Here is a 15,000-nt window from a genome sequence, read left to right as displayed (position 1 = left end):
TGATGAAGTAAAGGGTGTGATAAAAGAGAAAAAGGTAGCTTACGAGAGGTTTTTACAAAGCAGAAGTGTTATAAGAAGAGCAGAGTATATGGAGAGTAAAAGAAAGGTGAAGAGAGTGGTGAGAGAGTGCAAAAGGAGAGCAGATGAAAGAGTGGGAGAGGCACTGTCAAGAAATTTTAATGAAAATAAGAAAAAATTTTGGAGTGAGTTAAACAAGTTAAGAAAGCCTAGGGAAAGTATGGATTTGTCAGTTAAAAACAGAGTAGGGGAGTTAGTAGATGGGGAGAGGGAGGTATTAGGTAGATGGCGAGAATATTTTGAGGAACTTTTAAATGTTAAGGAAGAAAGGGAGGCGGTAATTTCATGCACTGGCCAGGGAGGTATACCATCTTTTAGGTGTGAAGAAGAGCAGAATGTAAGTGTGGTGGAGGTACGTGAGGCATTACGTAAAATGAAAGGGGGTAAAGCAGCTGGAACTGATGGGATCATGACAGAAATGTTAAAAGCAGGGGGGGATATAGTGTTGGAGTGGTTGGTACTTTTGTTTAATAAATGTATGAAAGAGGGGAAGGTACCTAGGGATTGGCGGAGAGCATGTATAGTCCCTTTATATAAAGGGAAAGGGGACAAAAGAGATTGTAAAAATTATAGAGGAATAAGTTTACTGAGTATACCAGGAAAAGTATACGGTAGGGTTATAATTGAAAGAATTAGAGGTAAGACAGAATGTAGAATTGCGGACGAGCAAGGAGGCTTCAGAGTGGGTAGGGGATGTGTAGATCAAGTGTTTACATTGAAACATATATGTGAACAGTATTTAGATAAAGGTAGGGAAGTTTTTATTGCATTTATGGATTTAGAAAAGGCATATGATAGAGTGGATAGAGGAGCAATGTGGCAGATGTTGCAAGTATATGGAATAGGTGGTAAGTTACTAAATGCTGTAAAGAGCTTTTATGAGGATAGTGAGGCTCAGGTTAGGGTGTGTAGAAGAGAGGGAGAATACTTCCCGGTAAAAGTAGGTCTTAGACAGGGATGTGTAATGTCACCATGGTTGTTTAATATATTTATAGATGGGGTTGTAAAAGAAGTAAATGCTAGGGTGTTCGGGAGAGGGGTGGGATTAAATTATGGGGAATCAAATTCAAAATGGGAATTGACACAGTTACTTTTTGCTGATGATACTGTGCTTATGGGAGATTCTAAAGAAAAATTACAAAGGTTAGTGGATGAGTTTGAGAATGTGTGTAAAGGTAGAAAGTTGAAAGTGAACATAGAAAAGAGTAAGGTGATGAGGGTATCAAATGATTTAGATAAAGAAAAATTGGATATCAAATTGGGGAGGAGGAGTATGGAAGAAGTGAATGTTTTCAGATACTTGGGAGTTGACGTGTCGGCGGATGGATTTATGAAGGATGAGGTTAATCATAGAATTGATGAGGGAAAAAAGGTGAGTGGTGCGTTGAGGTATATGTGGAGTCAAAAAACGTTATCTATGGAGGCAAAGAAGGGAATGTATGAAAGTATAGTAGTACCAACACTCTTATATGGATGTGAAGCTTGGGTGGTAAATGCAGCAGCGAGGAGACGGTTGGAGGCAGTGGAGATGTCCTGTCTAAGGGCAATGTGTGGTGTAAATATTATGCAGAAAATTAGGAGTGTGGAAATTAGGAGAAGGTGTGGAGTTAATAAAAGCATTAGTCAGAGGGCAGAAGAGGGGTTGTTGAGGTGGTTTGGTCATTTAGAGAGAATGGATCAAAGTAGAATGACATGGAAAGCATATAAATCTATAGGGGAAGGAAAGAGGGGTAGGGGTCGTCCTCGAAAGGGTTGGAAAGAGGGGGTAAAGGAGGTTTTGTGGGTTAGGGGCTTGGACTTCCAGCAAGCATGCATGAGCGTGTTAGATAGGAGTGAATGGAGACGAATGATACTTGGGACCTGACGATCTGTTGGAGTGTGAGCAGGGTAATATTTAGTGAAGGGATTCAGGGAAACCGGTTATTTTCATATAGTTGGACTTGAGTCCTGGAAATGGGAAGTACAATGCCTGCACTTTAAAGGAGGGGTTTGGGATATTGGCAGTTTGGAGGGATATGTTGTGTATCTCTATACGTATATGCTTCTAAACTGTTGTATTCTGAGCACCTCTGCAAAAGCAGTGATAATGTGTGAGTGTGGTGAAAGTGTTGAATGATGATGAAAGTATTTTCTTTTTGGGGATTTTCTTTCTTTTTTTTGGGTCACCCTGCCTCGGTGGGAGACGGCCGACTTGTTGAAAAAAAAAAAAAAAAAAAAAAATATATATTATAGGTAGTAGGTTGGTAGACAGCAACCGCCCAGGGAGGTACTACCTTCCTGCCAAGTGAGTGTAAAACGAAAGCCTGTAATTGTTTTACATGATGGTAGGATTGCTGGTGTCCTTTTTTCTGTCTCATGAACATGCAAGATTTCAGGTACGTCTTGCTACTTCTACTTACACTTAGGTCACACTACACATACATGTACAAGCACATATATACACACCCCTCTGGGTTTTCTTCTATTTTCTTTCTAGTTCTTATTCTTGTTTATTTCCTCTTATCTCCATGGGGAAGTGGAACAGAATTCTTCGTCCGTAAGCCATGCGTGTTGTAAGAGGCGACTAAAATGCCGGGAGCAAGGGGCTAGTAACCTCTTCTCCTGTATATATTACTAAATGTAAAAGGAGAAACTTTCGTTTTTCCTTTTGGGCCACCCCGCCTCGGTGGGATACGGCCGGTGTGTTGAAAGAAAGAAGACATAATATTATTTTTTTTTATTAACACATCGACCATTTCCCACCAAGGAAAAGAACAAATTTCACCATCATTCACTCCATCACTGTATTGCCAGAAGTGCACTTAAACTACAGTTATAAAACTGCAACATTAACAACCCCTCCTTCAGAGTGACTTAAGTCCGGCCTGCCGGTTTCCCTGAATCCCTTCATAAATGTTACCTTGCTTACACTCCAACAGCACTTCAAGTCCTAAAAACCATTTGCCTCCATTTGCTCCTACCTAACACGCTCATGCATGCTTGCTGGAAGTCCAAGCCCATTGCACACAAAACCTCCTTTACCCCCTCCCTCCAACCTTTCCTAGGCCGACCCCTACCCTGCCTTCCCTCCACTACAGATTTATACACTCTCGAAGTCATTCTATTTTGTTCCACCCTCTCTACATGTCCAAACCACCTTAACAACCCCTCCTCAGCCCTCTGGATAATAGTTTTGGTAACCCCACACCTACTTCTAATTTCCAAACTACAAATTCTCTGCATTATAATCACACTACACATTGCTCTCAGACACGAAATCTCCACTGCCTTCAGCCTCCTCCTTACTGGAACATTCACTACCCGTGCTTCACACCCATATAAGAGCGTGGGTATAACTATACTCTCACACATTCCCCTCTTAGTTTCTATGGACAAAGTTCTTTGTCTCCACAGACTCCTCAGTGCACCACTCACCTTTTTCCCCATCGTCAGTTCTATGACTCACCTCGTGTACAACTTGTACAAACCATAGCTGACATCAGTGACATACTGTATAGAAAGCTCCTGATTATGCAGAGCATTTTGGGCAAATTAGATTAATTTGTCCTCAGGATGTGACCCACACCAGTCGACTAACACCTAGGTACCTATTTTACTGATAGGTGAACAGGGACAGCCGGTGTCTTAAGGAAACACGTCATAATGTTTCCACCCGTACTGGGGCTCGAACCATGGACACTCAATGAAGGGCTCTTCATCAATGGAAATGGATCTGCTTGCTACTACCATGGATCAAACTTGACTGCCTCCTATTACTCATTTGTTGTATGACCCCAGTAGATTTAGTGCTCTACCATACTAAGGGCTTTCTGCATGTACTGTACACCTAAATGTCACCCATCTCTGTACAAAGATTGTATCATGCTGAAATAAATAATTTGAATTTGAATAATAAAATATTACCAATAAATTAATGTTCTTTTGAAAATGCTGTCACCGAATTGTTAAAATTAAGAGTTTTCACCTTTTTTTTTTTTTTAATTTTGATATGTGCCTTACATGTTTCTTTTATTACTGCAAACAATAGAGTGGCACTTTAAAGTAGTATGGTGTAACAATATTTTACTTAATTTAAAAGTTATTCAAGTTAGCAGAGAACACAAAAACTACAGTTTATACAGGAGGGGCCCCACTTTACAGTATTTTGCTTATGCAAAATATACTGTAAAGGCTTTACAACAGTGACCTGGAACTTAACCTGCTGTATAAGTGAGGCCCTACAGTAGCCTGGAACCTAACCTGCTGTATAAATGGGGCCCTATAGTAGACCAGAATCTAACCTGCTGTATAAATGGTACCCTACAGTAGACCAGAATCTAACCTGCTGTATAAATGGGGCCCTACAGTAGCCCAACCTACTGTACAAGTGGGGCCCTACAGCAGCCCAGAACCTAATCTGCTGTATAAGTGGGACCTGCATGTATACCAGAAGAGAAGCAAGTGAGGTGTTCTAACAGGAGACTAGTCCATTGCAGGTTTAATAATACATTTAAGTGTCATATTGTTCCAACTTGTTCAGTATTTGCATGCCAATCCACCTACAGCTGCAGATAATATTATTTCAGATTTAGAATTGTCATGATCGGTAATGGGATTTATTACTGGAGATACTGATCTGTTTTGTCCATTGCAGGAACGTCACAGGGTGAAGCAGATGTTGGCACAGCAAGAAGTTCTCTTCCCAGGGCTGTATTGGTCACTGAGGACAGCTTTACATCCAGTCATGGCAATAAATGTAACAGGAATGGAGAATGCTATATTTGGAAGAAATGGCACATTAATAACTCTATCTAAACTAAATGATAGCATACAAGATGACGATGAACAGACCATTTGAAATTGTGTGTGGCCTGCAGGCAAAGAGAAAAACTGACTTTTTAACAAAATAAAAATACTTAATCTAAAGTTGAATTTCTTAAAGTTCCTTGTACATTAATTTTTTTGTCTGAGTTTTATATATTGTGGACTGCATTCTATGTACAATGAGCCCCCTGCAACATCCTGAACCATAATTTTTGCCTTATTACACCAGCTGTCTCCCACCAAGTTAGGGTGATCAAAAAAAGGAGATATTCACCATCATTTATTCTATACAGCACTTTATGACCCTTGTGGGTTTAGTGCTTAAGTTAGGGTTATTATAATAATTATAATTCATTCTATAGCTGCCTTGCCAAAAGTGTGTAGGCATCACAATTCAAATGACTCTCTGAGCTGTAGTGCTGTATAGCCCTTGTGGCTTAGCGCTTCTTTTCGATAATAATAATAATAATGTTCTGAGCTGTAGCATACCCTGAACAGCAACATTCCCTGAATTGCAACATCCTCAACTATTCTTCAGAGTGCAGTCACTATGTCCCACTTCCAGGACTCGAGCCTAACTGGTTTCCTTGATTCTCTTGTAAATATTACCTCACTCGCACCAACAACATATCAAGTCCTTAAAATCACTTATCTTCACTCACCTTGATCTAGCATGCTTATATATCCTTGCTGTATATTCAAGACCCTACCAGTTAAAATCTTGACACCCAAAAATTCTTCCTGGGCCAATCCTTAGCCCAGTGGTATTCATTGTGCGGCTCGCGAGCCGCCAGCGGCTCACGATGACTCAATTCACAGCTCATGTCTACTTTTTCTCATTTACTATATTGCACTAGCAGCTCAGTACTACTTAATTTAGTTGAGTTATGCTAACTTGCAGTAGCTGCGGCTCTCTCAATCAATGTGTTTAACCGACATGGCTCTCTTGCAAAAATTAGTGAATAACACTGCAGCCCAAATTCATATACCTTATTAATCCTAATTTGCTCCAGCCTCTTGTAATGCCTAGATACACTCAACCCCTCTTCTGCTTTCTCTTGTACATACTACCCTCACTCCTATCATATTGAACACAACATTCTTTGCATATGCTCTCCACTTTTTTGCTGTTATGATAAAGGTATTAGGCCTCTGTGTATTTGGTGTAGGAAGTTGTAAGGGTAATTACATAGCCAAGTTACAGTGCATCAGGAAGGGTTGTTGTGTAAGTGGTGCTGCTCCATGTCATCCACTGACATACTGAAAGCAGTCAGCTACTCTACAATAGATCAGTGTTAGAGTAAGGCTAGGCCATGAGTATCTCGGTCAGTACTGTTGTTACTGCTAGACTATGAGTATCTCTGGCAGTACTGCCCCTCAAGGAAGGTTCCTTGATGCTGGTGAGGGGCTCTTGCTCTGTGGAATTGGATCTGTGCTCCAGTTCCCTGAATAGAGCCTGAATACCTTCCATCCACTCCTCCCCCCAGGTGCTGTATAATCTCCCCATAATAATAATCAGACACATCATGAAAATCTCACGAGATATAAAACATCTCATTGCAAACGATAAAGTAGCAGAAATTTTGAGACTGTATCCACAGTTTGTTTTTACTAGAAGGCTGTATGACCCTTGTCGGTTTTGTGCTTTCTTTGATTATAATAATTTTACTAGAAGGGTAAACCATTCTTGAAGACGGCAGCCCAATAGTGAAACCTTTGTTTTTCTTTCTGGGCGACTCTGCTTTGGTGGGATACAGCCAGTTTGTTAAAAGAAGAAACCTCATAAATGTTTTTGAGATTAACTCCGTTTTGTAGCTATATGAAAAAATGAAATGCATATGTATAAATTGATTAGAATACATTTTTTCCGTGATATAACTATGCCTGGTGGGTTCTGATAAAGTAAGTTTATTCAGGTATACACAAATACAGTTACTTAGATCATACATAATAGTATATGTGTAGAGAACCTAGGATAACCCCAAAAAAAGTCAGACAGACTGACTTATTTTTTGGGGGTTCTGCTCAGAACATGAGCTGCAGGTGTACAAATAACCAGCCGATCAGGTAGTACAACTACAGCTTGTATAATTATATAAATGGTATACAATACTGACAAGTAGAAGAGTGAGAGATACGTGTAACAGTTTTGGTATCTTTTATTTCGACAATAAGGATACTAAAGTATTGCACATGTTTGCAACCCAGGAAATAAGTCACTGCCTTTTTTGGGTTACTCTAGGTAATTTACATGTATGTAAATGTGGGTGTGAAGCATGGGTAATGAATGTTGCAGCGAGGAGAAGGCTGGAGGCAGTGGAGATGTCATGTCTGAGGGCAATGTGTGGTGTGAATATAATGCAGAGAATTCGCAGTTTGGAAGTTAGGAGGAGGTGCGGGATTACCAAAACTGTTGTCCAGAGGGCTGAGGAAGGGTTGTTGAGGTGGTTCGGACATGTAGAGAGAATGGAGCGAAACAGAGTGACTTCAAGAGTGTATGAGTCTGTAGTGGAAGGAAGGCGGGGTAAGGGTCAGCCTAGGAAAGGTTGGAGGGAGGGGGTAAAGGAGGTTTTGTGTGCGAGGGGCTTGGACTTCCAGCAGGCATGTGTGAGCGTGTTTGATAGGAGTGAATGGAGACAAATGGTTTTTAATACTTGACGTGCTGTTGGAATGTGAGCAAAGTAACATTTATGAAGGGGTTCAGGGAAACCGGCAGGCCGGACTTGAGTCCTGGAGATGGGAAGTACAGTGCCTGCACTCTGAAGGAGGGGTGTTAATGTTGCAGTTTAAAAACTGTAGTGTAAAGCACCCTTCTGGCAAGACAGTGATGGAGTGAATGATGGTGAAAGTTTTCCTTTCTCGGGCCACCCTGCCTTGGTGGGAATCGGCCAGTGTGATAATAAAAAAAAATAAAGTATCTATGTATGATAACTGTTTTGATAATTGTTTTATGTGTACCTGTACCTAAATAAACTTACCCAATAAAGTCCGTCGGTCACCAAGGTTTGTCTCCATTCAGGGTCCTATAATTTTTTAATCCTCCACCCAAAATGCGACCCATAACAGTCCAATAGCACCCAGGTACCTATTTACTGTTAGATGAATAGGGACCTGAGAGTTATCTTAGGTCCCTCAGTGAGCTGAGCAATGCCTAGTCCCTCAGTTAGTGTTCTGTTGCAATTTTCTAGGAATTGCTGCAGTCATCTTAACTTATCCTAGGTTATCTTAACTAATCCTAGGTTATCTTAACTTATCCTACGTTATCTTAACTTATCCTAGGTTATCTTAACTTATCCTAGGTAATCTTAACTTATCCTAGGTAATCTTAACTTATCTAGGCTATCTCAACTTATTCTAGGTTATCTTAACTTATCCTAGGTTATCTTAACTTATCCTAGGTAATCTTAACTTATCCTAGGTTATCTTAACTTATCCTAGGTAATCTTAACTTATCATAGGTTAGCTTACCCTAGGTTATCTTAACTTATCCTAGGGTATCTTGACTTACGCTTGGTAATCTTAACTTATCCTTGGTAATCTTAACTAATCCTAGGTTATCTTAACTTAGCCTAGGTAATCTTAACTTATCGTAGGGTGTTTTAACTTATCCTAGGTTATCTTAACTTACCCTAGGTAATCTTAACTTATCCTAGGTTGTAACTTATCCTAGGTTATATTAAGTCATCCTAGGTTACTTTAATATACTTCTTATATGCCCATGTATGCTCTCAAGACAATTATAATAAAAATTCGTATCATAACGTAAATAATAAGCAACATAAACTTAATGTTTGTATTAATGTTTCGTTGTACATGTCTGGGCATGTTCTTTACCTAGCAATATTTGTGCTCTTTACCTAGCAATATTTGTGCTCTTTACCTAGCAATATTTGTGCGCTTTACCTAGCAATATTTGTGCGCTTTACCTAGCAATATTTGTGCGCTTTACCTAGCAATATTTGTGCGCTTTACCTAGCAATATTTGTGCTCTTTACCTAGCAATATTTGTGCTCTTTACCTAGCAATATTTGTGCTCTTTCCTTAGCAATATTTGTGCTCTTTACCTAGCAATATTTGTGCTCTTTCCCTAGCAATATTTGTGCGCTTTACCTAGCAATATTTGTGCTCTTTACCTAGCAATATTTGTGCTCTTTACCTAGCAATATTTGTGTGCTTTACCTAGCAATATTTGTGCTCTTTACCTAGTAATATTTGTGCTCTTTACCTAGCAATATTTGTGCTCTTTACCCAGCAATATTTGTGCTCTTTACCTAGCAATATTTGTGCTCTTTACCTAGCAATATTTGTGCTCTTTACCTAGCAATATTTGTGCTCTTTACCTAGCAATATTTGTGCGCTTTACCTAGCAATATTTTTGCTCTTTACCTAGCAATATTTGTGCGCTTTACCTAGCAATATTTGTGCTCTTTACCTAGCAATATTTGTGTGCTTTACCTAGCAATATTTGTGCTCTTTACCTAGCAATATTTGTGCGCTTTACCTAGCAATATTTGTGCTCTTTACCTAGCAATATTTGTGCACTTTACCTAGCAACATTTGTGCGCTTTACCTAGCAATATTTGTGCGCTTTACCTAGCAATATTTGTGCGCTTTACCTAGCAATATTTGTGCTCTTTACCTAGCAATATTTGTGCTCTTTACCTAGCAATATTTGTGCGCTTTACCTAGCAATATTTGTGCTCTTTCCCTAGCAATATTTGTGCGCTTTACCTAGCAATATTTGTGCTCTTTACCTAGCAATATTTGTGCTCTTTACCTAGTAATATTTGTGCTCTTTCCCTAGCAATATTTGTGCTCTTTACCTAGCAATATTTGTGCTCTTTACCTAGCAATATTTGTGCTCTTTACCTAGCAATATTTGTGCTCTTTACCTAGCAATATTTGTGCTCTTTACCTAGCAATATTTGTGCTCTTTACCTAGCAATATTTGTGCGCTGTACCTAGCAATATTTGTGCTCTTTACCTAGCAATATTTGTGCTCTTTACCTAGCAATATTTGTGCTCTTTACCTAGCAATATTTGTGCTCTTTACCTAGCAATATTTGTGCTCTTTACCTAGCAATATTTGTGCTCTTTACCTAGCAATATTTGTGCGCTTTACCTAGCAATATTTGTGCGCTTTACCTAGCAATACTTGTGCGCTTTCCTTAGCAATATTTCCGTGCTATTCCTAGCAATATTTGTGCGCTTTCCCTAGCAACATTTGCGCGCTTTTCCTAGCATTATTTCCTAGCGCTTTGGTAAATATACCTCAACAGTCATACCAAGATTACCGAGAATGTCAACAATAAAACACAAATTAAATTATATAAACATTACCTACTAAGCTGTTTTTAAATCAAACATATATACTTATAAAATAAGTTTATTTCTAATAGCAGGACTCCTAGCCAGTGCCTAGAAACGAGTAATATAAATACGCATGATAAAAGGAAGGTTGGCAGACCTGGCGATGGGCAGAGGATTTAAATGCTTCATAAGAATTAAATAGATAGTTAACCTCTGACCGTCGGCGAGTGAGGTTTGTCTCTGTGTTTTTTTTTTTGTGTCCTTTTTTTTTTATTTTCTTGAGACAAATTTGATAGTTTAGTGATGTGTAAAATGATGCTGGCTGATACTGCGTTTGGTAAGTAAAGTGAATGTTGATTAATACACAAATTAGGTGATATGATGTTGATTAGTAGATAGAAGTTAGGTGATGTGTCGTTTAATAGAAGTTAGGTGATGTGTCGTTTAATAGAAGTTAGGTGATGTGTCGTTTAATAGAGGTTAGGTGATGTGTCGTTTAATAGAGTTAGGTGATGTGTCGTTTAATAGAGTTAGGTGCTGTGTCGTTTAATAGAAGTTAGGTGATGTGTCGTTTAATAGAGTTAGGTGATGTGTCGTTTAATAGAGTTAGGTGATGTGTCGTTTAATAGAAGTTAGGTGATGTGTCGTTTAATAGAAGTTAGGTGATGTGTCGTTTAATAGAAGTTAGGTGATGTGTCGTTTAATAGAAGTTAGGTGATGTGTCGTTTAATAGAAGTTAGGTGATGTGTCGTTTAATAGAGTTAGGTGATGTGTCGTTTAATAGAAGTTAGGTGATGTGTCGTTTAATAGAAGTTAGGTGATGTGTCGTTTAATAGAAGTTAGGTGATGTGTCGTTTAATAGAGTTAGGTGATGTGTCGTTTAATAGAAGTTAGGTGATGTGACATTTAATAGAAGTTAGGTGATGTGTCGTTTAATAGAAGTTAGGTGATGTGTCGTTTAATAGAGGTTAGGTGATGTGTCGTTTAATAAACTTAGGTGATGTGTCGTTTAATAGAAGTTAGGTGATGTGTCGTCTAATAGAAGTTAGGTGATGTGTCGTTTAATAGAGGTTAGGTGATTTGTCGTTTAATAGACTTAGGTGATGTGTCGTTTAATAGAAGTTAGGTGATGTGTCGTTTAATAGAGGTTAGGTGATGTGTCGTTTAATAGAGTTAGGTGATGTGTCGTTTAATAGACTTAGGTGATGTGTCGTTTAATAGAAGTTAGGTGATGTGTCGTTTAATAGAAGTTAGGTGATGTGTCGTTTAATAGTTAGGTGATGTGTCGTTTAATAGAAGTTAGGTGATGTGTCGTTTAATAGAGGTTAGGTGATGTGTCGCTTAATAGTTAGGTGATGTGTCGTTTAATAGTTAGGTGATGTGTCGTTTAATAGAAGTTAGGTGATGTGTCGTTTAATAGACTTAGGTGATGTGTCGTTTAATAGAAGTTAGGTGATGTGTCGTTTAATGGAAGTTAGGTGATGTGTCGTTTAATAGAGTTAGGTGATGTGTCGTTTAATAGAAGTTAGGTGATGTGTCGTTTAATAGAGGTTAGGTGATGTGTCGTTTAATAGTTAGGTGATATGTCGTTTAATAGAAGTTAGGTGATGTGTCGTTTAATAGACTTAGGTGATGTGTCGTTTAATAGAAGTTAGGTGATGTGTCGTTTAATAGAAGTTAGGTGATGTGTCGTTTAATAGAAGTTAGGTGATGTGTCGTTTAATAGAGTTAGGTGATGTGTCGTTTAATAGTTAGGTGATGTGTCGTTTAATAGAAGTTAGGTGATGTGTCGTTTAATAGAAGTTAGGTGATGTGTCGTTTAATAGAAGTTAGGTGATGTGTCGTTTAATAGAGTTAGGTGATGTGTCGTTTAATAGAGTTAGGTGATGTGTCGTTTAATAGAGTTAGGTGATGTGTCGTTTAATAGAAGTTAGGTGATGTGTCGTTTAATAGTTAGGTGATGTGTCGTTTAATAGTTAGGTGATGTGTCGTTTAATAGAAGTTAGGTGATGTGTCGTTTAATAGAGTTATGTGATGTGTCGTTTAATAGAAGTTAGGTGATGTGTCGTTTAATAGAGATTAGGTGATGTGTCGTTTAATAGTTAGGTGATGTGTCGTTTAATAGAAGTTAGGTGATGTGTCGTTTAACAGACAGAAGTTAGGTGATATGATGTTGATTTTGAGATGCTAAAAGATTCAGGGCACAGCATCATTTTTTGTGATGTGACCATGACAATGGTGGTGAGACTGCACTGAAGACTCCTTGTGTCAGGGAAAACATGAAGTTTCCCTGACACAGGTCGTGTTGAACACTCCTGGGGCTGTAGGAAGGAATAGTTGGGTTACAGCTGCTGAGACGACATCAGTAGTGGTGCATTCTGTGTCCTGGGGTATGGGGCACAGAATGCACTACTGTGGTACATTCTGTAGCTTCAGCTAGACGCCCATTTTTATTATTATTCATGAAATTATTATAATTGAGGTAGTGTTGGTGTTAAAAATACATTTTATATATACACGTTTATTTCACCACTCAAAATCCTCCTGGAATGCACCTTTAAATAAGATATAAAAATTATATTAGCCTGATGCATTTTTTTACTTGAAGCCATGTGATCCGAGGAACTGGAGTTACTCTGTCTCTCTCTTGCTTAGGATCAAACCTTATTACCTTCCATTCCCCAGGCACTGTGTGACCTCTATGTGTTGACCACTGGCCCTTAAAATAATTAATAATAATAATTTCCCTTAGTCAGCTTGACATAAAATGTTCAATCCTAGCTATGGCATTTTCCCTAAATTGGCACATTCTTCATATATTATCTTTCATTATATTTTAAAAATGATAAACGGGAATACATATCTTTTAATATGTATATATATATATATATATATATATATATATATATATATATATATATTATACATAATACATTTATTTTCGTATAATACATAGGTTGTAATTGTATTTAAACTATCTTACAACTAGGATTATGATATATTAATATACACAAATATGATATGCCTATTTTGTGGGGGAGACATGACTATATTATGTGGAATATAATAATTGTACCTTATATATCCATATTACTATGAATAATAGCTATACGGACATTTAGGACTATAATATTAGAGGCTGCGAGGTCACTGTAGTCCGCTGAGGTCAGTCGTATTTAAGGGCGATTTAATCCTTGAACTCGAAATTTATCCTTGGATTGCTGCCCAACAATGTAATATAATCTTCGTGGTGATATTTGAAAAACTGAGTTTAACTTGACCTCATTTGTTAGTCGTATCGAGCAGTGACCTCTTGATGTCAGTTGGGTTCGGCATTAACCTCTTTGACCATGGCTAGTATGTCATTTCTGTTCATGAAGTAATAACTTGGTGTCTTGCCTCTCTGTGGTAAAGAAACATAGGATTATATTATCTGTTGTAAACAGTACTTGGAGTTAAATAATCTCTGTTGTTAAATTTACCATACACCAAGAACACGAGGGGTTATCAAGACTGTGTGTCACCTGTACACCACCAGACAAAAAAGACTGCATGTCACCTGTACACCACCAGTCACTAAGACCGTATGTCACCTGTACACCATTAGTCACTAAGACTGTATGTCACATGTACACCACCAGTCACTAAGACTATGTCACCTGTACACGAGGGTTATTAAGACTGTCACCTATATCACTAGCCATCACAGGAAGGTCATTTAGATAGCGTGTTACTTCTACACTATCAGTCAAGAGTACTTTAATTAGTGAGAAAAAGATTGAAATCTTTTCTCAGTGTACATTACACTGGGAGATGTTCGCCACTTGATGTATATACACTGTGACTAACACTACAGTTACATTTCACAAATAGCTTGCATTTTGAAAGAAACTTGTAGACGACGTTTTGGTCCATCTTGGACGGACTACAATTACCTCGCTACACTTCACTCTCACTCTTATATTCCAGTGCTCCAAACCACCACCTCCCCCTCCTATTACTACTACTAGTAATATTATTACTACTAATATTACTGCTGCTGGTACTACTATTACTGGTACTACTATTACTACTGCTGGTACTATTACAACTGCTATTACTACTACTACTGCTACTATTACTACTACTACCACTACTGTCACTATATTATTACTTTTACCTCTCTCCGTTACCGCCTCTTTCGTGTATATATATAAATATATATAAATATATATATATATAAATTATATATATATATATATTTTATATATATATATATATATAAATATATATATATATATAAATATATATTTATATATATAAATATATATATATATATAATTATATAAATATATATATATATATATAATATATATAAATATATATATAAATATATATATATAAATGTATATATATATAAATATATATATATATATATATATATATATATATATATATATATATATATATATATATATATATATATATATATATATATATATATATATATATATATAGTGTACTGGCTCCCATGCCATCGCTCTTCTGGTGTGACTTCTTAATAGTCCTAAAACTTCAACATTTTGTTCAGCATTAATATATAAATAATTTAAAAGTGGGGTCAGTATAATTAAAAGAATAAATCACTCACCTCCATTATATATGCATGCAAAATAACAGAATTGTATAAAAACAAGCACCCAGCACAAACATTAGAAAGCTGGAACTAAAACAGCAAGAGATAGTGTAGTGTGACCTAAAAATTGAGAAATCGCTACTTATATTATGGGAAAAGTCATTGATTGTTATTGCTACGACTTAAAATAATCA

The 15,000-nt window shown here is 37.4% G+C and overlaps 2 protein-coding genes across 3 annotated transcripts in view; both read left to right on the top strand.

Moving 5' to 3' along the window:
- The window catches only part of LOC128698489 (uncharacterized), a 47,409-nt gene extending 42,426 nt beyond the window's left edge, over positions 1-4,983 (top strand). For both annotated transcript variants that reach the window (XM_070103977.1, XM_070103976.1), the window contains exon 15: positions 4,712-4,983. In XM_070103977.1, the coding sequence (XP_069960078.1) occupies positions 4,712-4,915 (204 nt within the window). In that variant the 3' untranslated portion in view covers positions 4,916-4,983. The remainder of the gene's footprint in view (positions 1-4,711) is intronic.
- Positions 4,984-10,451: 5,468 nt separating this feature from the next.
- The window catches only part of LOC128698486 (uncharacterized), a 145,625-nt gene continuing 141,076 nt past the window's right edge, over positions 10,452-15,000 (top strand). The window contains exon 1 of the mRNA XM_053790703.2: positions 10,452-10,528. The gene's annotated coding sequence lies outside the window, so the exon portion shown is untranslated. The remainder of the gene's footprint in view (positions 10,529-15,000) is intronic.

Source organism: Cherax quadricarinatus, chromosome 88, assembly GCF_038502225.1.
Source record: "Cherax quadricarinatus isolate ZL_2023a chromosome 88, ASM3850222v1, whole genome shotgun sequence".
Lineage (NCBI taxonomy): Eukaryota > Metazoa > Arthropoda > Malacostraca > Decapoda > Parastacidae > Cherax > Cherax quadricarinatus.
Note: the sequence above shows the minus strand (reverse complement) of the source record. Positions and strands in the feature narration are given on the sequence as shown.